Source organism: Populus alba, chromosome 14 (genome assembly GCF_005239225.2).
Source record: "Populus alba chromosome 14, ASM523922v2, whole genome shotgun sequence".
NCBI lineage: Eukaryota > Viridiplantae > Streptophyta > Magnoliopsida > Malpighiales > Salicaceae > Populus > Populus alba.
Window position 1 is genome coordinate 7,125,388 of NC_133297.1, and position 22,254 is coordinate 7,147,641.

The following is a 22,254-nucleotide window of genomic DNA, read 5'->3' on the forward strand; positions in this document are numbered from 1 at the left end:
ACAGGGAATTTTTTTTATTCTCAAGATAAATATTTCATTGATAAAATAGTAATACAACAAGTTTTATAGCTTCAAATGACATCCAAAACAATAAAGCTCATTTTTGCAATATTATCTATAAGCTGATATAGTGATTCTCTTAGCATTTACTTGAGATTACAATTATGGTTGATTGGGAGGATAATGAGCTTGTCACGTGCTAGAAAACACAACTGCAGTTCATGTTGTGATTACTGCCAGAGTGATGTTGCTGGAATGATTGGAATCTCCTGTGATTTTGCTTGAATGATCATGGCATTGGTGCTAGGATTCTTTGGATTGATTGGTTGAAATCTTGCTGTAACTGCTGGCTGAGACTTGCAGCTGCTTCTACCGTGATTACTGCCGGAATTATTGTTGCCATGATTGCTGTGAGGGCTGTGTTTACTTTCAGAATTATTGCTGTCGTGATTGCGGTCAGAAGTATCCTTAGCACACGCTACGTGATTGAAAAAGTTCTATTACAAAAATAAAACACATAATAAAATGCGTTTGTGACCAAATTTGGTCAAGAGTTTTTACTTTTGAAAAAAGAGAGACGTTGAAAATTTTAAAATCTGAGGAATTTGTGACCATAAATTTCAATAATAAATTTGTCACGGATTAAAAAAAAAACGGTGATTAAATTCGGTCACAAATTAATATCTCAGATTTTTTGGTAAAAAAATCAAGGGAGATGGGAAATAAACGTACGTAAAGGAGCTTCCACAGGAAGTTTGTGACGTGCTTGCAGCTCCACGAGAAGGGAGGCCGGCGAACTGCTTGGGTAGAGGATAATCCACAAACTGGAATTACAAAAAATCAAAAACCTGATAGCTTCAAGGTTAATTGGCATGACTTATTGTACCAAAAAGATTGACTTACATGGACTTGCTTATAGTTTTGAAATCTGGTTCGGTCTAAAACCCGTGTTTTTGGTTTTAATCTTGTTATCGAGTCAATTTTTTTTTTTTAAATCAAAATAATATTGTTTTAGTAAAAAAACAAATAAATAAATAAAAATCAATGGGTTTGCAGCCGGGTCTTGACCGAGTCTTGCTTGGTCGACCAGGTCAACCAGCTGGGTTAGCTGGGTCACACTGAGTTTTTTTATTTTTTATTTTTTTTCAATATAGTCCAGTTCTATCTTTGAATTCTAGGTCAACTCGTTGAGTTAGATTTCAAAACCATGCTTTTGCTACTATGATTGTCCTTCACCTATCAACAAATAATCTTGAGGGTTTGGCGACGTCAGATAGCTGATGAAAATCCACGGCTAGAGGCTTTGGCACCTAAACATAGTACCTTATGCTTCGTGGTTCCAAAACATCAAACTTAGTAAGAGTTTGACCTTTTTTTTCAATTTTTAAAAAGGTGTTTAAAAGTGTTGTTTGTGGTTGTTTTTTAAAATATTTTTCATTAGAAAAGTATGTTAATAATTTTTTTTTTATTTTTTAAAAATTATTTTTTAGATTAGCATATTAAAATAATTTAAAAATATCAAAAACATATTAATTAAAAAAAAAATTAAATTTTTTAAAAACGCTTTTAAAGAATACTCTTAAACAGCCTCTAAATCTACCGTACCTTCCATATCCTGCCTCTTGCAGAAACCTGTGATTGGCACGAACACACATATATGGTAATAAAAACAGCCATGCCCCGGCTCCATTCCAAGTTTGCAAAGCCTAGTGTCTATATATAGCAACAGCGAATAATATTGTAAAAAAGATTTCTACAGTATTTACTATTTATAGAGCTTCGTTGCAAATGAGCCACGAAAATTAAAATTGATACAAAAGAAAAGAAAATCTATGTCCAATAACTAAGTTATTAGGAGCAAACCGAGCCCTAAATAGCCAGTCGCTACCTGTGAATAAATTCTGATTAATGTCAATGATAGTTACGGGAGATTGGGAGCCATTTCTTCTGCTTGCAGCTGGTTGAAGCCTTGAAGATCCATAAGAATACAGTACGATGGTATCAACGAGAGAATTTTTAGCCAAAAAAGCTAGCACTGATCATATAAATACTTGGGAGTATGTTGAACCAACGGTGGCTGGTTTTCATGATTTGATAGATCACCATTGACAATGTCACTGAGTCAATTCTCTATTTTCTAGTGTAATATACTGGGAATGAGAATGTTTGAAGTGTAATAATTATTATTTTTTATTATAATAAAAAATAATAATATTTTTAATATCAACATTTGTAAATATATTATTTTTCAAATAATAATAATAATTTTTTCAATTATTTTTTTATTTGTAAATATATTAAAATAATATTTTTAATATCAACATTTTAAAAATATACACAAGTACAAAGACGGCAGCGTTTCGAATCCGGTGGAAGGATGAGCGTGTCATCATTGGAGAGCTTATTGTCCAAGGGCAATGCAGCGTGTCCAATCGGATATTTTATATATTCAGTTTTAATCAACAGATAATTGATATTTCTAAAATTATCCAGAAAAATCCCAATCATTATCCAAAACAGATTTTCTCTTCCCCGCCAACCAAGCAAGTCCATTCACGCTTCCCCTCAAAGCTTAACCGGAAAATGGAAAATTGTCTTTTCACTTTCCTCTAATTCGATTCGCTCCTCTGGGCTTGCAGGTTCACTCAAAATACAATTTTCTAATGGCTCTCTTCATAAATTCACCAGAAATCTCCACCGCCAAAATCCTCTTTAACCGTAACCGTAACCCTAACCCTAACCCTAGAAATGTCAAGAGCCTTAATGTTCGTGTCAGGGCTAGAAGTGATGTCAGGGTTTCCGGATTGAATCAAAATGTGAGGCTGTACGGTCAATTTTCGGCTCCGGTCAAACAAGAAACGAAGAGGACTAACGAGGAAGAGGAGAAGCAGAATTACTATGTGAATATCGGTTATGCGATTAGGACTTTGAGAGAGGAGTTTCCCGGGTTGTTTTATAGAGAGCTCAGTTTTGATATCTACAGGTTTGGATTGCATTTAGTTTTTGCTTCTTTAGTATGAACTTGACCTTTTTGAATCTGTGTTATGTGTTGCTTTTATGATCATGGCTGATTCTTATATAGCTGTTGTGATTGGAAGGCTTTCATTGCGAATTTTAGTATTGTTTTAACTAAAGATTACAATTGAACATTGATTTCTTGTCCCTATTTTCCATTTGGTGAACAATAATAATGGATTATCAGTACAGGCAATTGGACCAAAATGATCAAATTGCAAGAGTTTCGGTAGTAACGGAAGTCGCTAGATAGGGGTATGTTGCTTGTCTTGTGGCTCTAAGGTTAAAAGATTGTTTACCTTTTATTGCCAAGGATGGATATTACTGATTTCAGTCTTCATCTGTCCAGAAACGTTGAGCTCATTTGTTTTGATAGTCTTGTTAAGTTAAGAGGTGCGCATGCCCAAGCAGAAGAGTATTGCTGCCTTGATCTTTAATGTTATTTTCCAATAGGGTTGGGCTACAAATAGGTTCCTGAAAGTTTAGATGATTCTCCCAAAATAATTGCTGATGGTATGCGACTGTCATCAGGTAGGAGAAAAGGCCGTGGTGCAGTTTTCACTGTCATTTAAAAGGGTTTGCGTGAACATGTTCTATGACTTGCTAATTTGTAGGAGATACAATGCACGCGGGCACATAGATACACAAACACATGGTAAAGCTGGAATGAGGTCCTCGGTGATCTATGCCAAATAACTTGCATGAGAATTATTCTATTTGGTGTTTTAGAGGTGCTCTTATAAGGAAATTATTTTCTTTAATGGATTCAGTGCTTATTTCAGGGATGACATTGTCTATAAAGATCCGATCAATACCTTTGGTGGTATTGAGAGTTATAAATCAATGTTCTGGGCTCTGCGATTCCATGGAAGGATATTTTTCAGGGCTTTGTGGATTGACATCATTAGTGTGTCACAGCCTGCAGAGAATGTGATTATGGTTCGATGGACAGTCCATGGCATCCCACGAGTCCCATGGGAGAGTTGTGCTCGATTTGATGGCCTATCTGAGTACAAACTTGACAGCAAGGGGAAGATCTTTCAGCATCGGGTCGACAACATTGCTCTTAATTCACCTCCAAAGTTTCATGTGCTGACTGTGGAGGAATTAATCCAGTCTTTTGGTTGCCCCTCAACCCCAAAACCGACTTATTTTGAAGTTTCGCCTTCCTTTTTAAAGACTAATTAGAGTTTCCAGAGTTATCACCAAATTTTGGCATACGATGGACTAAATATATAGCTCGAGTTTGGTATCCCCTTCTCGACTTTGGTATCCCCTTGTTTGTATAAAAAATTCAGATTAGTTTTTTAGTATATTGCAAATTCTGTACGAGGGTGATACTTAGCTGTGGCAAATATTGTATTTTTGAGTGTATAAGAATTGCATAATCTTGTGTATATGAATTAAATGCAAGGTCAGAGTAGCATAGTAGTGGTCTCAATATTAGGAGTTGAAAACCAATTTCTTGATGCAATTCCTTTACACCCTAAGTTTACAATTGTATGCTCCTAGCCCAAAATCAAACAAGGAAGTTCTTCCCCTAAGCATGGTTTTGAAGACTTTCACAAGTTTTGAGTGTTTATACTCGGTCAAGGGCTGATCAAGAAAAAAAGCTTTAGCCCACAAACACTTTAATTTTATTTAGAATAATTATTTTATATTTTTTGTTATTTTAATATGTTGTTGTTAAAAATAATATTTAGATTGTAGGTTTTTCCGACTAGCTCATTGTATTAAGTTTAACAACCAATGGTATATATTATGATTTTTAAACTTGGTCTTATGGCTTGATTTATTTAATCAAAGCATGACTTGAGTTAGTATTTTTTTAACTACTTTAAAAGTTGATATGGTCAAATTAAGATGACCAACCAGTCAACTTATAACTTAATTGAAATGATAGGTCATTTTCATTGATTTTTTTAAAATGATATTGTTTTTTTTCCTTTAAAATTTAATAATTTAATTAATTTTTTTATTTTATCAAAAACATTATTGTTTTAAAATAGACTTGAATTGATACATTAATCTATGAATTGATTTATTGACCCTTGGGTTGTTTCAGCAAACATGTTGAATTTTAAATGAACGAGTCACAGTGTGTTTGGAAATGTGATAACGATTATTTTTTAAAGTATTTTTCATTCTAAAATATATTAAAATAATATTTTTTTTATTTTTAAAAAATTATTTGTAACAGTAACACATTAAAATAATAAAAAATATATAAAAAAATTAATTTTAAAAAAAATAAAATTTTTTCAAAATTATTTTTAAAATACAATATCAAACACATCCTCTGAATGTCATAGCTGCGATATATACGGGGAATTGTTGTGAGCACATCCTTCTGTCTATTTGCACAACCCTATCTATTTCTTTTAGATTAAACGAGATGACATGCCCGCGCGCTGCCGCAGGCTTATAAAACAAATGCACTTGATAGTGTTCTAACTGTGAACCAACGCTAGATAATTAATAGAAATTAAAGGTATAATAGAGCAAATATTTCATGATGGAAAAAAAAAAATTGTGTTGGTGATCAAAACTCAGAGACTGAACAAAATGATTTGTAGATATCTATAGTGTTTTGTGAGGAAAGATACAGTGTTTTCACTACATGATTTAGCTTTTTAGTTAATAAAAAAAATTACAAAGCTAAATTCTCTACCAACTTAATGAGAAAAAACATTGTAGCAATTGACAATGTTCTGTAAGGAAAACTATAATGTTTTTTCCAATAAAATAAAATGAAAAACCATTTAGAGAAATATTGTAGCAATCCACAGTGTTTTGTGAGAAAAACTACAACGCTTTCCTCATATGATTTAGTTTTATTGTAATTATAATTTTTAACCAACTCAATATTAAAAAAAAAATCGACAAAGATAATTTAAAAAAAAACAATAAAAAAATCACATGGGAAAAACACTGCAACAATTCATAGTGTTTTAAAGAAAAAAAATATAAAGCTAAATTCTTAATCAGCTCAATATTAAAAAAAAAATAGACAGAGACAATTTTAGAAAAAAAAACAAAACAAACACCAAAAAAAGGGAAAAATATCATGTTGGAAACACTGTAGCAATTAACAGTGTTTTGTAATGAAAGCTACAGTGCTTCCCCACATGATTTAGCTTTATTTGTAATGATTTATAATTGTAATTCACAAACAACTCAATATTAAAAAAAATAAAAATTTGAAAAGGATAATTTGAAAAAAAAAATATAACAAAAAAAACCATACGGAGAGACACTGTAGCAATCCACAATGTTTTATTAGCAAAGCTACAATGCTTTCCCTACATGATTAAGCTTTATTACAAAGTTAAATTCTAACCAACTCAATATTAAAAAAAAAATGGACGAAGATAATTTTAGAAAAAGACATTACAAAAAAAAAAAAACACAAAAAAAACAAAAAAAAACCATATGAGGAAAAATTGTATTAATCCATAGTGTTTTGTGAGGAAAACTTGTAATTGCATTTCTTAACCAGCTTATATTTAAAAAATAAAATTGACAAAGATAATTTTAAGAAAAAACATAACAAAAAACAGGAAAAAAACCATGTGAGAAAAAACACTGTAGCAATCAACATTAATTTTCAAGGAAATTTACAGTGTTTTCCTCACATATTATAACTGTAATTTTTAACCAGCTCCATATTAAAAAATAAAATAAAAAAGATAATTTTTGGAGGAAAAAAAAAAAAAAACATGCGGAGAAACATTGTAAAAATCAACAATGTTTTAAAGAAAAAAAATTACAAAACTAAACTCTCAATCAGCTCAATATTAACAAAAAAATCGACAAATATAATTTTAAAAAATTAAAAAACAAAATAGAAAAAATATGTGAAAAAACATCGCAGCACTCCACAGTATTTAAAAAAAAAAATTAGAAAGAAAATTTTTTAACCAAGTCAATATTTAAAAAGTAAAATGAACAAAAATAATTTTGGAGAAAAAAATTAATAAAAAATGAAAAAAAAGAAAATATAGGAAAGTTAAAAAAAAAAAATTTGGAAAAAAAGAAGAAGAAAAGAAACGAAAAAAAAAAGGAATTTGGAAAAAAAAAATAAAAAATGAAAAAAAAAAGAAAAAAAAAAAAGAAGAAAAAAAATGAAAAAAAAGAAGGAAAAGTTAGAAAAGAAAAAAAAAAAAAAAAAGAAGGAAAGCACTGTGAATTACTGATTACTGTTGTAATCTATAGTGCTTTGTGTGTGGGGAAACAGTGATTCCCCCACACCATTTAGAGTATTGTATAGTATAATACCCGAATTCCCTCACATCTAAATGGTAGGACCCACCAAACATGTATTTGCGAAGTCTTAAAATTTATTACATAAATCAGCAATTTCTAGATCACCACCACATCACACACCTCTCAGCAAGATAAAATTTGCACCGTAACTGCTGTGACTTGTGATTATGTTTTGAATTTGCAAACTGGGTTGCTGTGACCATCGGCAGTAAGGTTTCGATGGCGAATTCTGCTGTGACCTTCAAATAACATATCTTGGAACTCTTTTGTTAGCCTCACCATCCCACAACCGTGCGTGTCGCCGGTGAAAGACACGATGTGACGCCGATGATCTTTTTTTTTATTCACCATTGATTTTTGTGGAAGCCCTGGAGACATTACGAGAGTTTTGGTTCATGGAAACAACGGTTTCCTCTTCTCAGATATCAAGGGTTTCATGGGATTGATACGGTAGCTCCTGCTCGCATATACCATGAGAAATACGGAGAGCAACCTCTGAACGGTGCCGCTTGAAATGATCATCATAATGTCCCCAGTGCCTTTTGCGGTGCTTCTCCACCTACTCTGTTCCAATTAGGTAGCCATCATAACAAACATCATGAAATGCACTGTTAACCTAGCTGATTAGCTTTTGATTACTCCATTTAATAACATCGTAAAGTATAAGAAAAGCAGGAGCACACTATCATTAGTCACTAGCCACCAACTATTTATTAGCCAAGCTAGGTTGGAGCCGAGCAAATCAAGGGCACATGAACAGCTTCAAATCCTTCAAGCTGGGAGGACAGGACGCTCATCAATTCACAGCTGGAGATGGGCTTTTAATGGCATGTCCTGGGGGTGCCCTTTCCACCGCTCATCATTTTTCTCCCAAGGGTCCCATGACTGCCTATCAATCTATCATTGAAATAATGAATCCCTGCCCATCATAACTACATGATTAATGTTTGTGGTCTCAGTGTCAGGCCATTTTTGTTCTCTTATTTTCTCATTCCCCTTCGTTACCAAGCAGGCACAAAATTATTTTCTTAATTTTGAATTTCTTTTGATTTCAAGGTTTTTTTTATATATTTTCAAATCGTTAATAGGCTGTTTAACAGGCTCCAATTCAAGCTTTAACGATAATTGACAAAGCCACAGAGTAGAAATTTCGTTTTTGCAGGGGGGGTTAGCCACCACACCATGAACATTCAAGCGTAGTAACTGGTAATGGGCCTAACTGTGTGAGAGTGAACGATTCACATGGCCCTCTGGTAGGTGACCAGACCAGACCAGACCAGGTCACCAGGATTGAACTACTCCCTTCAATGCAGGGCCAACACGGTCTTTTCAAGTCCACTAACAGCGACCAGAGATTGCCGTTAGTTTTTTTAATTTTTTCCTGGAATTCAGCACCGGCCTTCTCTCTCTCTCTCTCTCTCTCTCTAGAGAGCCTGTCATTTCAATCCCACAAATAAAACAGCACTCCTAAAAATAAAATTCCTTCCCCTCTCGAGTCATTTTCGCTTGCTATCAACTCCAAATATTACAAACTCCCACTACTCGGAATCGCTTCTACTTCACTCCCTCTCTCTTTCTTGCTTTCTACTAATTTCCTTTCTCTCTCCATTTCTCCCACCATAACCTAACCCCAAATCTAACCATTTTTAAGCAGACGCCACTACTAATAACAAAGTCATTCGACATTTATTTTCTAATGCTCTGGGTTCGAGCATTAAAATTAAAATAAATACTTAAGGAAACCCGTAACTGAAGCTTTTTGAAAGACGAGAAAAAAGAGAGATGATGGAATTGGAGCAAACGAGGCCGGAGAATCCGGCCATGACTTTCGATGAGGTGTCCATGGAGCGTAGCAAGAGCTTCATCAAAGCCTTGCAGGTACTACTCTCTTGTATCAAAATCAGAGTCATAAGTGTGCAATCTTTGTAGAATTTGTTACCAGATCTGTTACTGATTCTTTAATATTATTTGATTGGTGTGTCCTCGCATTTCCCCTCTGTAGATTTTTTTTCTGTATTTTTTATGTCTTTATTTTTATCCGAAAATGGTCTTTGTCGGATTGAGTGTTTTTTGAAGTGACAGTATTGACTATTGAACGAGTGCAAAATATGATGGATGATTTTAATTGCAATTGTTCTTTTATAGGAGCTGAAGAACTTAAGGCCTCAATTGTATTCTGCTGCCGAATACTGTGAGAAGTCTTATCTTCATAGTGAGCAGAAACAAACGTAAGGATTCATGTTTTTCGCGCGTTAATGATTTGATTGATGTACTCGCTACTCATTGCATTATTTAGCTCCTTCTGCAAGTTATTACCAAATCCTATTTTTCCGACTTGATGAATCGGTAAAGATTCATTGTTAGATTTCTATTTAAGTTTATGTGTGGACTATTGGTTATGAAAGCCTGATTTGATTTTGTTATATATGCTACAGAGTTTATGAACTTATAGAACTTGATGCATAAATTATATTAGAACAGATTTTTTTTGAAAAAAAACCCAGTTTCTATCAAGTGTGAGGTGAAGGATTGATGTAGCCAACCCACGTTTTAGAATACACAAAGTAAAGATTTAGTGAATTTTATATTTTGAGGGAGGATGGAACTGTGTCTTCAGAATTAAAGAGAGAGAAATGGTGAATATTTCTGGATTAATTAACCATGAATTGTATCTGACTGTGGATGTTCAAGGCATGGCTTTTTGACGCTGTGCTTTAGGAAAAGTAAAAGTTAAAAAATCAAATGCATGTGCATACACTCGTTTTGGTGTAAGTACTTGTGTTCTATGCTCGTATTCACAAAGACTCTTATTTCTATGGAATAGGGTTCTGGACAACCTTAAAGATTATGCTGTGCGAGCCCTTGTTAATGCCGTCGATCACCTTGGTACTGTGGCTTACAAGTTAACTGACCTTCTTGAGCAACAAGCATTAGAAGTCTCAACCATGGAGGTTAAGGTTTCTTGTCTGAATCAGGTAATTCTCAACATTTGTCTGTCTGGATGTCTTAGCATTTGAAGTCATAATCATAAGAAATGGATGGACTTTAACATATTTTAATTTGTTGCCATCAGCAATATCTAACATGCCAAACATATACGGATAAGGAAGGTCTTCGACAGCAGCAGTTGCTGGCATTCATCCCGAGACATCACAAGCACTACATTTTACAAAGTAATACTGAATTTCTGACTTCTTTACAAGTGTGCTAGTATGTGTTGGAGGATTTTATCATTTTCTCACTTCTTTTTTTTCTGTTTCCCCTTGTTTGTGCTAGACTCTGTCAATAAGAAGGTGCATTTTAGTCCACAAATACAGACTGATGCAAGACAAAATCATTTTCAAGCTAGATCCCGTCTTCAGCCTTCAGGTATGAAGTTTTCTGAGGGAGGCATCTACTTTTGGTGACTTTGATACTGTTTTTGCCTTTGTTTTTCTCTTTGTTGATGGAAAGCTTCAAATTACTTATCAAAAAGTTGCATCAGGTTCCCCAGCATCAAAAACTCTTTCCTGGCACTTAGCTTCCGAGACAAAGTCAACACTGAAAGGCACTCATGTTCTGACACGGTTACCTCATAAAAACTTTCTCTTGAGTTTTCAACCATGTCTAGCAAGAACTTTTCTATTTGCAAATCTCTTACTGGATATGACGTTTAGGTGTTTGACGTGTGCTTATCATGCAGCAATGAAGATACAAAAACTTCTGGAAAACCGTCTGTAGTTTTTCAACTTTTGGGTATGTATAAGAAGAACAGTATGCTGCTACTGTAAATCAGTCTACAATTATAAATAATATGCTTTGGATTCTATGCGTGCAGATAAAGAAGAGAGTGCAAAAACAAGATCTTCGGGAGCTCCTGCTCAACTATCAAGTGGAGGTCCTGCAGCTGGTGCAATCATGCAAAAATTTGGTGTCCCGCGCAGGGTAATGCCAAAATCAGAAAGAACACAGACATGCCCAACATTCTTCTAAGTGCATGCGTGATTAACTAAAAAGAGTATATTGGATTTTTGTTGGCATCTTCTGCATGAGATTCATACAATTGTTGGCATGTTTGCATGAGATTCTTGTAACGTTTTTCTTAAACCTTCATGCTAAATTTGGTTGGAAAGTTTTTCTGTCATTTCTTCATTTCCTTGTTCACATGACCTCTTCCTCAAAAAAGCCATGCCTTGCGAGTTCATGCTTGGCTATCAAGCCCTTTCTCTGTTTTCTTTTTCTTGACCCCTTTTTAGCTGTTTCTGAAAATGCTTGTGTCTATTGGCTCTGATGGGAATATACTACAACATAAAGAGGTTTATGATATCCAGCTGTGAAAAGCCTTTTAAGTTGAGGATGGACAATATATGGTACGAGGTTTGATCTAGTATCAAGTTGCCTGAGAAAATTAGGGTGCCATACAGAGGTCTGGATGCTCCAGTTGCTTTCATTTGGAAATCATGGCATGCTGCTTCATTATTTAAATAGTGCTGAAAAATACTCAAGCTCTTAAGCTGTTTGGATCCATAGGTATTGCTGTGGCTGGTTATCTGTCCCTTCTCTAGTCCTGTACTTTTGATATTCAAGGATAGTGCTGAAAAGATAATGCTTTATCAGGGTTTGCGGAATAGTACAAAGATATGTGTTCTAAGTTCTTATCTGCAATCTAGAAATAGTCATAATTGTGGTTATCATTGGCTGGATGTGCCCTATGGTGAGAAACCTTATGTACCTTGATGGGCTATCAGTGCCCAATTTCCTTTTTGTAAAAGCATCTACTGATTTCAAGTGAAAGAATTTACTTTAATGAAGAAAACAGAGAAAGCAGTTGGTTCTCGTCTAAAAGTTCTGGTTAACACCACATGCCTTGAACAAAATGTGCAGCGTATAAATTTTTGCCAAGTAGTGTGGTGTTGGTGTTCACCATACCTTTCAAAGGAGTGGGAATATGTTACAGTACAGACCTTTGGACTTTTAGGTACACAATAAAAAAGTCACCTAAAATGGCCAAGCATCTGGGAATTTGTGGTTCATATGATTCATTCTCGGAATTCATTTATACAAGCAAATCAAAGCGTCGTCACTCAGCTATTGGCTGGACATCATATATGCTAGTTTGTTTTTTCTTGAAAGGTTTGGATTTTACAAGTGTCAAATGTCAATACAGATGTACATGTAGTAGACAAATAAATGTTTCAGGACCATCCTGTTTATGGATCCATTTGTGGGTGAGTGAGCTATGTTTAAATATTCAATGAAGGGGTTCTCATCAGCTTATTACTAGCTACTTAGTTTTCCAATCATTACCAAGGCACTCTCAGCTATATCATCGACTGAAATTGGCCTATCTTTCTGGTCATTTATCTAATTTTCTTTGCTAGACAAACTTTGCTGAGGATTATTGTTATCAGTTTGTTTTTTCACAAGTCATCTTCAAATGGATGTAACTTCAAATGTTGAGGCTTTATTGGTTTATCTGACCATTCTGCCGTGCATGACTAACAGTGTGCTATACGACTGCAATGTCCATGCTTGTTCCAGTTTTGAACCCTGCCCTGGTAGAGGAGAGATTGCTGATATAAGAATTTCTTTTTGCAGGACTTGTCGGATGGTTCTAAACCTTTGACAGCATTGAGGTCATTTGACAATCCAAGGCGTGAGATTGTGCGCGCCCCTGTTCGCAGTAAAAGCATGCTATCAGCTTTCTTTGTAAAACAGAAAACCCTGAAGTAGAAGACTGGCTCTGTCTCATGAATCCTTGGTGAAGCAAGTGGAATATGCCCCGCAGCGGGCTCTCCTGTTGTGCCCGTGGAATTGCCAGTAAATGACTCCAATGCTTGTTGATAATGAGTTCTTTCCTAGTTAGTCATTTTATCAAAATTATATTTTTTGTCACTCCAATGCTTTAACTCGACTCTAATGGGATAGATTGTGCATAAAAATCCAGTGATGAATATAATAAAGATTGTCTACTAGCTGAATTTTTTTCCCCTGGCCTTTGTTGATAATGTTTAGTTCTGGTGATGGTTAATGTCACGGCACATTATTATGTCAGGTGGTTGAGATTGATGACACAAATTCACATGATATCAGATTGTTGTGATTGTGAATGTATTCCCCTTAGGTTATATTGACACTGCATTTGAAAATCATCTGTCGTTTGAAATTGTGATGATTTTATTTACATTCTCCATTGGATGAGGTTATGTACTGTTGTATTTTTTTTATGTCGCTTGATTAGGTTGTGCATATTTGTCATTTCCGTTTATCTGAGTTTGTGGTTGTAGCCACTACTCTTGAAAGCCTCAAAATTTAGAAAAATGGTGTTGAGGTTGTCATCTGTTAGCTTGGTGATGTGAAAACCTGGTTAGGTTAGAATTATTAGAATTATATTGTGACATGAACTAAAACAGCTGGAGCTCACCGTTCACCTGTTATTGTAGCGCTAGATCCATTCGTTGTGAATTGCAGAGTTTATTTTGAACAGTGCATTCCTTTTCTTTTGGTCATTAGACTTTTAGTTTTTTCAGTTTTATCCTTTGATGTTACAATGTCCTTTTTTTTAATTATCGTTTCTCTCAATTTTGCACTTTCTCGTTTGCTGAGTTTTTAAGGATATTCAAAGATGAATTGGGTTTTTATTTTAAAAAATCAGAATTTATAGGTGTTTTTGGGGCGAAGGTGATTAGAAATATGTCCAGCGAGCGACCAATGCACGGTGGGCTTGGGCGTTTTTATTAGAAGCTAGGTTCATCGGCCTGGCCTATCAAGCCCATCAAGTGCCTGGCTATTTTTTGGTTTTTTTTTTCTCTGCATTACTTTTTTTTATTCAAATATTAATTCATCCCCTCTCTAGTTTTTTAAACTTTTGGTTTAGTTTTTTTAAACTTTTGGTTTAGTTTTATTTTTTAAATAGTGATTATTTTTTTAGTTTTATAGTGCTTTGAGAGATTAGTTTAATTAATTTTCAATTTTTTATGTTATATTTTATATAAATTAAATGTGTTTGCATGATGTATTTATAGTGCTTTGAGAGATTAGTTTAATTAATTTTCAATTTTTTATGTTATATTTTATATAAATTAAATGTGTTTGCATGATGTATTTATCAAAATAGAATTTTTTTGTTAATCGCAACAGTAATTAATTTCTAAGATAAAATAAAAAAGGAAAGCTGATGTACGTCTATCTTATTGTTTAAACTGAATATTATTTTTTTCTATTTTCTATTTAATTATTTTTTTATTTACCAATTTATATATTTTTTTTTAATTTGTTTTATAAAGTAAAAACATTTTTATTTTTATTTTATTTTAAATATGATACATGAAATCACATTTAGAATGTAATTTTTTTTTTTCTCTAGTATTAAAAATTAACTTAAAATATTACTTGTGTCAAAAACAAATAGTTAACTAGTTATAAGAAACTTTAAATATTGTGGCAAAAGCATGCAGCAAAAATTATTATGCACATTTACATTTCACTATGGATTTATTGTAGTAATTATTTTTTATTTTGATCTTTAATTTTTATTTTATTTTAGTTAATTACATCCTTTGAGGGCCAGATTGAAGACCAACTGTTTTGAATTTATTGATAAATGTGAAAGAAAAGAGATTGAAATAAAAAAAAACACAAAGGAAATGGATAGTAGTTTCTAAAATAATATAAAAAGTTTAATTTAATCCTCAAACTTTTTCAAATCATAAACTTTTGGTCTTTAGATTTTTTTAAAAAAATTCAATTTTGATCAAAATATTTATTTTTTTTATTTTTATTACTGAGAGAGAAAATAGATGAATTTTAGTGGAAGAAATAAGTCTTGGTTGACATTGATTCTTATAATAAAAAATATTGATTTTGGTGTTAATAGATTTCATTTGCTGAAGGAGTTTACCCTAAGTATTATTTGGCATTGATTTTATTTGAGATGATAAATATGAGTTTTAGAACTTTTTTTGTTTTAGGTTGAATTTGGGTTTTTGGATAGAATTTTAGGTTTTCTAAGGCCATATATAAATTTATCAAAGTATTTAAGGTATTTTACATGTATATGGAATAAATAAAAAAGCTAGATTAAAAAATGAATTTCTAAGTAAAAACAACATTGACCTTAATTTTTTAGCCATTGTAATAGCTTGGATTTAGGGGAAACCACATGACATGCTGCTTGTCTTTTCTTTTTTTTTAAAAAAAAAAAAATATGGTGTCCATCCCATTATCAAATTAAAAAAAGGATATGCATGCCCAAGCCCTTTTAGAATGGCCTCGGCAAGGCCCCCCTTCAAAATGTGTTAGGTAAGTAGGTCCAATCTCTTTTTTTTTATTTTTAATTGTTTAAAATTAATATATTTTTTAATATATAATTTTTAAAAATATTTTAAAATTTATATTTAAATTATTATCCCTTCTCTCTTGTTTTTTATATTGTTTACAAATACACATTTTTAAAAAAATGATCTTAAGATGCATTCTATCTGTGCGGCCTTGATTTTTTTTTTCTTTTAATTTTATCAAATCTCATTCCTATACATGTTTATTTTTGTTATTGATTTATTAAATAAAACATTGGTTTCAATAAATAATTTTATTAAATACAATCAAATCTAAGCTTCGTGTTTCGAGACAAGATATTTACATATACATCTATCTCTAAACTTTTAAATTTATTATTTGGTTAAATATTATTTAGTTCTTACTTAGTTTTCACATAAAATTATTTTATTTTTTTCTAATACATACAACCTTGTATAATATTTTTTTTTATTCAATTTTTTTTTTATTTGTGTATCTGTTTCTATTATCATTTGGTTCAATATAAATTTAATTTTAATAAACAAAATCATCAAGCACAACTAGATACATGACTCATATTACAAAATTAAATATCTTAATCTGTATCCATTTCTTAATTTTTTTCAGTTTCGTCTTTATTTGTCATTAATTTTATTTTTATTTTTTTAATACAAATGATTATTGATTTATTTAATTAAATCCATGTATAATCTTTTCGATTTATGTTTATAATGTTTTTCAGTAAAAAAAAGTGTTGGAAAAACCTATGTATTAAAAAAAATTTAATAAAAAAGTATCTGGTTTGCCACGGAGCGCATATCAAATATCTAATTACTAACCGAAAGAGATAAAAACTATCTTTCTTTTTTTCAAAAAAAAAACATACACATAGAAGGGAAGAGTTACACATCATTGCATGTGTGTTAACATAAGAAAAAGAGGTTAAGGATAATTATATTATATGTAAAACTAAAACACGTGGGAAAACACACTATGGACGATCTAAAATTTTTTTCTCATTTTCCCCCTCTCAAAACCAGCCAAATACATATCTATAAGGGGTATTTTTCTCATCTAATAGAGGTTCATATGTCATTACCACATTGATAAGGGGGTATATCTATCTTTTGATGTTTGTTATGCCATTGGAATTAAAATTTAAAGTCGGTGCCAAGGTGTGTTGCCATTTTTAAAAAAAATTTATGCACGAAGAAATGACTAAACTACCCCTAAACAGTTAAGTCTTATTCACTAATAACCAGGAGTGTTTTGGTATTTTTCATAATAGTTTTTCTATAATAATTAGTTGGTGGAGGGGCTTCATTGAAATTTCAAATTTTAATATGTAATGAAATTACTTGGAGGCCCTAGGATCAAGAAATTTAAAGCTTCCATAAAGGGGTATTTTTACCTTTTTATATTGGCTTTTTGTTATTCTCATGAGGGACTAGGAGCACTTTGATTTTTTAGTAAATATTAAATATCAATAAAAAAAAGAATTGATTTTGTGTACCTAGCACGTGCCAACAAGTGAACATCACACACACACATTAAAGTTTTGTTGTCAAACAACGCCTTCAAAAGTGACATTAGATGTGCACCAACATCCTCTATATGATGGTATGGTGTGTGTGTGTGACAGGGCTCCGGTTGGGACTTGATAAACTTTTTTCTTATCCTCTCTATTTTCTTTCTTGTTATTACCAATATAAAGGTGAGTCTAGACATTTATTTTGTATATCCAGTATAGTTCTTATTATTTTTATCACTTTATGTTTTGTTTTTTTATCTTATTTTATTTGATTTTTTATCTTCAATTTCATTTCTATCATTTAATTTGATTTGATTTTTATAACAAATTTAGTCCTTATTCTTTTAATATTTTCACACCCTTTTACCAATTAAATTTTGTTTTCAATCTCATCCATAGACATTTGATTTTAATTTATTTTCACGTTGAATTTGGTCCCTAATTTTTTTATTATTTCATTATTATTTTGAATGCTCTTTTTTTCTTTATCATATTTTTTCAATTTAGTCATTCGACTTTTTTTTTAGTTGATAATTTTTCTTTGTTGTTTTTTTCCCCTTCTATAGGGTTAGTAATGTTGTTATAGCCAAGGTAACGAGTTTTGAAGTTTAATACAAGTTGACTTTGGTTTTTTTAGATCATTTTTCAAATTTGATTTATTTTTAATTTTGTTCTTCAAAAATTGATTTTCTTTTTTTAAAAAAATTGATCTTCACCCTTTTTTAGGGTTAGTATTGTTATCATGTGGTTAGGCTAATATGTTTTGAAGTTTAACACAAGTGGATTTTGATTTTTTAGATATTTTATAAAATTAATTTATTTTCAATTTTTTTCTTCAAAAATTAATTTTTCTTTAAATTAGTCTTCATGTTTTTTTTTTTTTCACTTTTCTTTACGGAGGGTTATTCCAATCCCAAGTTGACTTGAATTTGTCTCACATTGCTTTTTTTTTTTTTTTTGGTTTCATCGCCAAGCTTGTTTTATTGAGAATCTTCCTTAATTGTTTTTTGTATGTCTTTTATGCAACCAGCCATGAGTTTTGAAAGTTAGCACGAGCTGATTTTAGTTTTAGTTTTTTTATTTTTTTTAAGCTTGTCCCTCAACATATATAATTTTTTAGAATTAATCTTTGTATTTTTTTTCACTTTCCTCTTTATTGGTCTATCATGATCTCATGCCTATGACCACGTTAGAGAATAAACCTAGGTTGGCCCATATTTTTTTTTAATTATTTTTTTTTCATTTTTATCCTTCAATAATAGATTGTTTAATAGTCGGACTTCATAATTTTATTCAATTTATTTTCATTGATGATTTTTTAAATTTTTTTATTAGTATGTATAATAATTTGATTGGATCAAAATATTATTCCAAGAAATAAAAAAACATCTTAACATGAAAAAAAATTAATCATGTCCCATCTTGATTTTGTTGGAGGCATCCAAGTTTGACAAATTAACTACATAAATGGTTTTGAAAGAATCTGACCGGTTCAGGCTCATGGTTTGAGTCAAAAGATGAGCCATCAAGCCAGGTTTCAAAAAAAAAAAAAAAAAACATCATTCTCTCCTATTTTTACCAGCAACCATAATCACAGATCCAATCACATAAAACCCAGTAAGACCAAACCCACTCCTATTCTTCCCCGTCAAATCAAATACATCCTCCAACTCCCAATCTCCACAATTATTTGACAGAAGCTAAAAAAATGCCAACATTCTTGCACCAAAGACCTCTCCACGGCACCCTCTCTGATCCCTACCCGCTATCACCACGCCAATCTTCCTCCTCCCAACGACAAATTTCACTCTTCAGCCGCACAGGCCTAATAGCCTTACTATCCCTCCTCCTAATTCTAGGCGTAATCTTACCCTGGACAGGCACACCCTCAATTTTCTCGGCAACAAAACATGCCTCGCTTGCAAAATGGAAACAATACACTCTACCCCAAGCGGTGGCGTTTGTTGCAAAAAACAAGACAGTGATTGTTTGCGCAGTTAGCCAACCTTACTTGCCATTTTTAAGTAATTGGTTGATCAGTATTTCGAGACAAAAGCATCAAGATAAGGTTCTTGTTATTGCTGAGGATTATGCTACTCTTTATAATGTCAATGAGAGATGGCCTGGTCATGCTGTTCTTGTGCCTCCTGCTCCTGATTCACAGTCTGCTCATAAGTTTGGTTCTCAGGTACTAAATGCAACCCCCCCTCCTCCTTTTTTTTTAAGTGAATGCTTTGATTTTTAACTAAGTTCGTAATTGCGGTCAACAATTATTGTTTGTGGCAAATTAAATTACTGTGGTTTGCTATTTTTGGAATTTTGATTTGAAAGCGACAACAAGAAGTTTTTTCGCTTGATTGATAGGATTTAGTGTCCTTTTGAAATGATCTTGATTGCCTTCCTTGGATAGGGATTTTTCAATTTTACATCTAGGAGGCCTCGGCATTTGCTGCACATTTTGGAGCTTGGGTATAATGTGATGTACAATGATGTGGATATGGTGTGGTTAGGAGATCCTTTTCGGTATTTGGAGGGAAACCATGATGTGTACTTCACCGATGACATGGCTGCGGTACGCATACTAACCTGCTCGTAGCTTTGATTTGTGGTGATTTTGAGTTTGAATTCACATATAACTTTTTATTATGACCGCTTCATCTGATTATTGAAAACAGTGGTGGTTAACTTGATTTGAATCTCACATATTCTTGTTCTCGCGTACCCTATTTAAATCAGTGTGATACTGGCATAATGTTTACTGGAGAGTTTGAGGGGGTTTGGTATGTATTGGCTGAAAATCACACCATGAATTAACTTTATTTTTCATAATTTTAGATGCTACCTCGAACTCTCAAATCGTGATATCCATGTCTTTAGATCTCCTGCTTTCTGACTCTTCAGCCAATTAATACTTGTTATTGGAGATAACCCTTCATCGTTAGATGTCTTTTTGTAGCCAATGAACAGGTTGACAATGGATCATTTCCATGCTAAGTCTAGTTTAATTCCATTTCTGGTGATATTGATGGTAGATGTTTTTGTTTTTCTTTTTAGCATTTTGATACTCATATACAACAATGACTGCAACAACAGAGCCTTGATTCCAAACTAGTTGGCATCAGCTACATGGATCCTTTCGCATCATTCTTCATGATCGTATGTAATTTGATATTTATATTGTTAGTGAAAACCTTAGACCATAGTGAATTGGTTTCAGCAATCTTTGTGATAAACATTTGCGGTGCCTTTTTCTTTGCATTGCCAGGTGAAGCCACTGGACCATTCCCATGATTTACCACCACCAGGTAAAAAGGGGCGCACTTATATATGTAGTTGCATGATTTTCATGCGTCCCACTGATGGAGCAAAGCTAGTTATGAAGAAATGGATAGAGGAACTTAAAGCTCAGCCTTGGTCCAAAACAAAGAAAGCCAATGATCAGCCTGCTTTTAACTGGGCATTGAATAAAACAGCTGGACAGGTTTTTGCTGACCTTTTAGCGCATCCACATTCTACAAATTGGATTATTGGAAACCTTTTTCTTTGTTTCTGATATAAACAATTCTAATTAAGGTATTGGAAAGGTGTGGACAGTGCTTTGACTATTGAGGCTTACATCTGGAGGAAATTTCAAATTTATGAACCAAAAAACTGAAATGAGTTCAAATTTGCATGCAGAAGACAAATAGTATATTTATGCCACATAGGTTTTCCATGGGTTTTCTAATGGTGCATCACTTACGTTTTGATGTTTGCGTATTCATGATATGTCTGCAGGTGGATCTGTATCTTCTGCCCCAAGTAGCATTCCCAACAGGAGGATTGTACTTCAAGAACCAGACATGGGTGCAGGAAACTAAGGGAAAGCATGTCATCATTCACAACAATTACATCACAGGTTTTGAGAAGAAGATAAAGCGTTTCCGTGATTATAGTCTCTGGTTGGTGGATGATCATGCAAGTGAGTCCCCCCTCGGAAAATTATAATGAATCAAAAGACCCTTTGAGTTGTTGTGCCTGCATGGCCAATCACACTCTTTATTTGCCTTGGATGAAATGCAAGCTGCCAATCGGGTGTTTCTGCCCATCAGCTGTTGGCCATGGAACCGTATAAAGAGTATGGAAGATCGGGAGCTTGAGTGTTTTTTTCTGTGTCATTTTTTTCATGTTAATAGCTGAGTGCTAGCTTGAGGGTGGATTACTTTTGAAAAGGCTCGGTTTATATTCTCTCTCGTAGATGGAATTCATTTCACGTAGGAACTAGGAAGTGCTAAGTGCAAATTGGGTGGAATTCATCTCCCCACTCGGCATCCGAGTAGTTTGTTGAGTCAACTGGATCTCTGTTTCATATTTCACCATCTTTTAGTGATTATAGCCAACAAATTACTCGCTTAAAATTTTATACAAACACAGTTTTTCCCCGCTGTACAAAATCAATCACGTCTTCTGAACTCTTTCCCGATCAATTATTGTATCATTTGTGAAGCTCCCCGTCTCGTATGCTCCCATGTGAGTGAATAAAAGCATTGATGCCTGTTACAATTACAAATGGTTTAATATTGTGGTTTTTTAAAAGTATTTTTTATTTGAAAATATATAAAATAATATATTTTTTATTTTTTAAAATTTATTATTAATATTAGTATATAAAATAAATTAAAACACTAAAAAAATTATTTGTAATTTTTTTTTTTTAAATACAAAAACAAATATAGTAAAGGTTTCTTGTAATTTTTGAAACAGTGAAGGCAAAGTGTAAAGCCAACTCAGTGGTTTCTTATGATTTTTGAAACAGTAGAGGTAATTTTTTTTTTTTTATTTTTTTTTTTTAAATTCAGAGATTTACTTGTTTGCCCTGGTGAATTTGTCGAAAAAGCCTGATGTCAACCTCTACGAGTAGCCTAATTCTCTAACCTGTAGTTGGTATTGACTCCTGATCACATGAAAAAAGAAAAGAAAAGGAAATAAATTAATTATTAGTGTTCGGGAAAATAAAAATATTTAACTTTCAAATTATTAATTAGTCCTTTTGTTTCTAAATTAAGTTGAGTAGTTTTTATAATTTTAAAAAATAATTAATCAATCTCCACACTATGAAATCTATTTGTAACTTAATCACTTTCATCCATTCCACGTTCTTTTCCAGATTAATTTATTTTCTTATT

At 32.6% G+C, this 22,254-nt stretch overlaps 3 protein-coding genes across 4 annotated transcripts; all 3 read left to right on the forward strand.

The window, feature by feature from the left end:
* Positions 1 to 2,472: 2,472 nt before the first annotated feature.
* Positions 2,473 to 4,412, forward strand: LOC118041574 (uncharacterized). Its single transcript, XM_035048997.2, has 2 exons — positions 2,473 to 2,983; positions 3,798 to 4,412. Exons 1-2 carry the CDS (start codon positions 2,664 to 2,666, stop codon positions 4,201 to 4,203), a joined length of 726 nt encoding a protein of 241 aa, XP_034904888.1. The 5' UTR covers positions 2,473 to 2,663; the 3' UTR covers positions 4,204 to 4,412.
* Positions 4,413 to 8,699: 4,287 nt separating this feature from the next.
* Positions 8,700 to 13,250, forward strand: LOC118041573 (protein ABIL1). Its single transcript, XM_035048996.2, has 9 exons — positions 8,700 to 9,159; positions 9,427 to 9,509; positions 10,106 to 10,256; positions 10,355 to 10,454; positions 10,558 to 10,650; positions 10,766 to 10,847; positions 10,964 to 11,016; positions 11,099 to 11,205; positions 12,859 to 13,250. The coding sequence occupies exons 1-9, from the start codon at positions 9,064 to 9,066 to the stop codon at positions 12,991 to 12,993; spliced, it is 900 nt and encodes a 299-aa protein (XP_034904887.1). The 5' UTR covers positions 8,700 to 9,063; the 3' UTR covers positions 12,994 to 13,250.
* A 5,384-nt stretch (positions 13,251 to 18,634) lies between these two features.
* LOC118041572 (UDP-D-xylose:L-fucose alpha-1,3-D-xylosyltransferase MGP4) lies at positions 18,635 to 21,526 on the forward strand. 2 transcript variants are annotated; one of them, XM_035048994.2, is made up of 4 exons: positions 18,635 to 19,277; positions 19,500 to 19,661; positions 20,355 to 20,662; positions 20,867 to 21,000. In XM_035048994.2, the coding sequence occupies exons 1-3, from the start codon at positions 18,798 to 18,800 to the stop codon at positions 20,640 to 20,642; spliced, it is 930 nt and encodes a 309-aa protein (XP_034904885.1). In that variant the 5' UTR covers positions 18,635 to 18,797; the 3' UTR covers positions 20,643 to 20,662; positions 20,867 to 21,000. The 2 variants fall into 2 exon arrangements, with proteins under 2 accessions (XP_034904885.1, XP_034904884.1); XM_035048993.2 differs by having other exon boundaries at positions 18,641 to 19,277; positions 20,355 to 20,570; positions 20,867 to 21,526.
* The last annotated feature ends 728 nt before the right edge of the window (positions 21,527 to 22,254 follow it).

Coding starts and splice junctions, on each gene's coding strand:
- LOC118041574 (XM_035048997.2), top strand. CDS start 2,664: ATGGCTCTCTTCATAAATTCACCAGAAATCTCCACCGCCAAAATCCTC. Junction 2,984..3,797: donor CTCAGTTTTGATATCTACAG/GTTTGGATTGCA, acceptor TGCTTATTTCAG/GGATGACATTGTCTATAAAG.
- LOC118041573 (XM_035048996.2), top strand. CDS start 9,064: ATGATGGAATTGGAGCAAACGAGGCCGGAGAATCCGGCCATGACTTTC. Junction 9,510..10,105: donor CATAGTGAGCAGAAACAAAC/GTAAGGATTCAT, acceptor TCTATGGAATAG/GGTTCTGGACAACCTTAAAG. Junction 10,257..10,354: donor AGGTTTCTTGTCTGAATCAG/GTAATTCTCAAC, acceptor TGTTGCCATCAG/CAATATCTAACATGCCAAAC.
- LOC118041572 (XM_035048993.2), top strand. CDS start 18,798: ATGCCAACATTCTTGCACCAAAGACCTCTCCACGGCACCCTCTCTGAT. Junction 19,662..20,354: donor TCACCGATGACATGGCTGCG/GTACGCATACTA, acceptor TTGCATTGCCAG/GTGAAGCCACTGGACCATTC. Junction 20,571..20,866: donor TGAATAAAACAGCTGGACAG/GTTTTTGCTGAC, acceptor ATATGTCTGCAG/GTGGATCTGTATCTTCTGCC.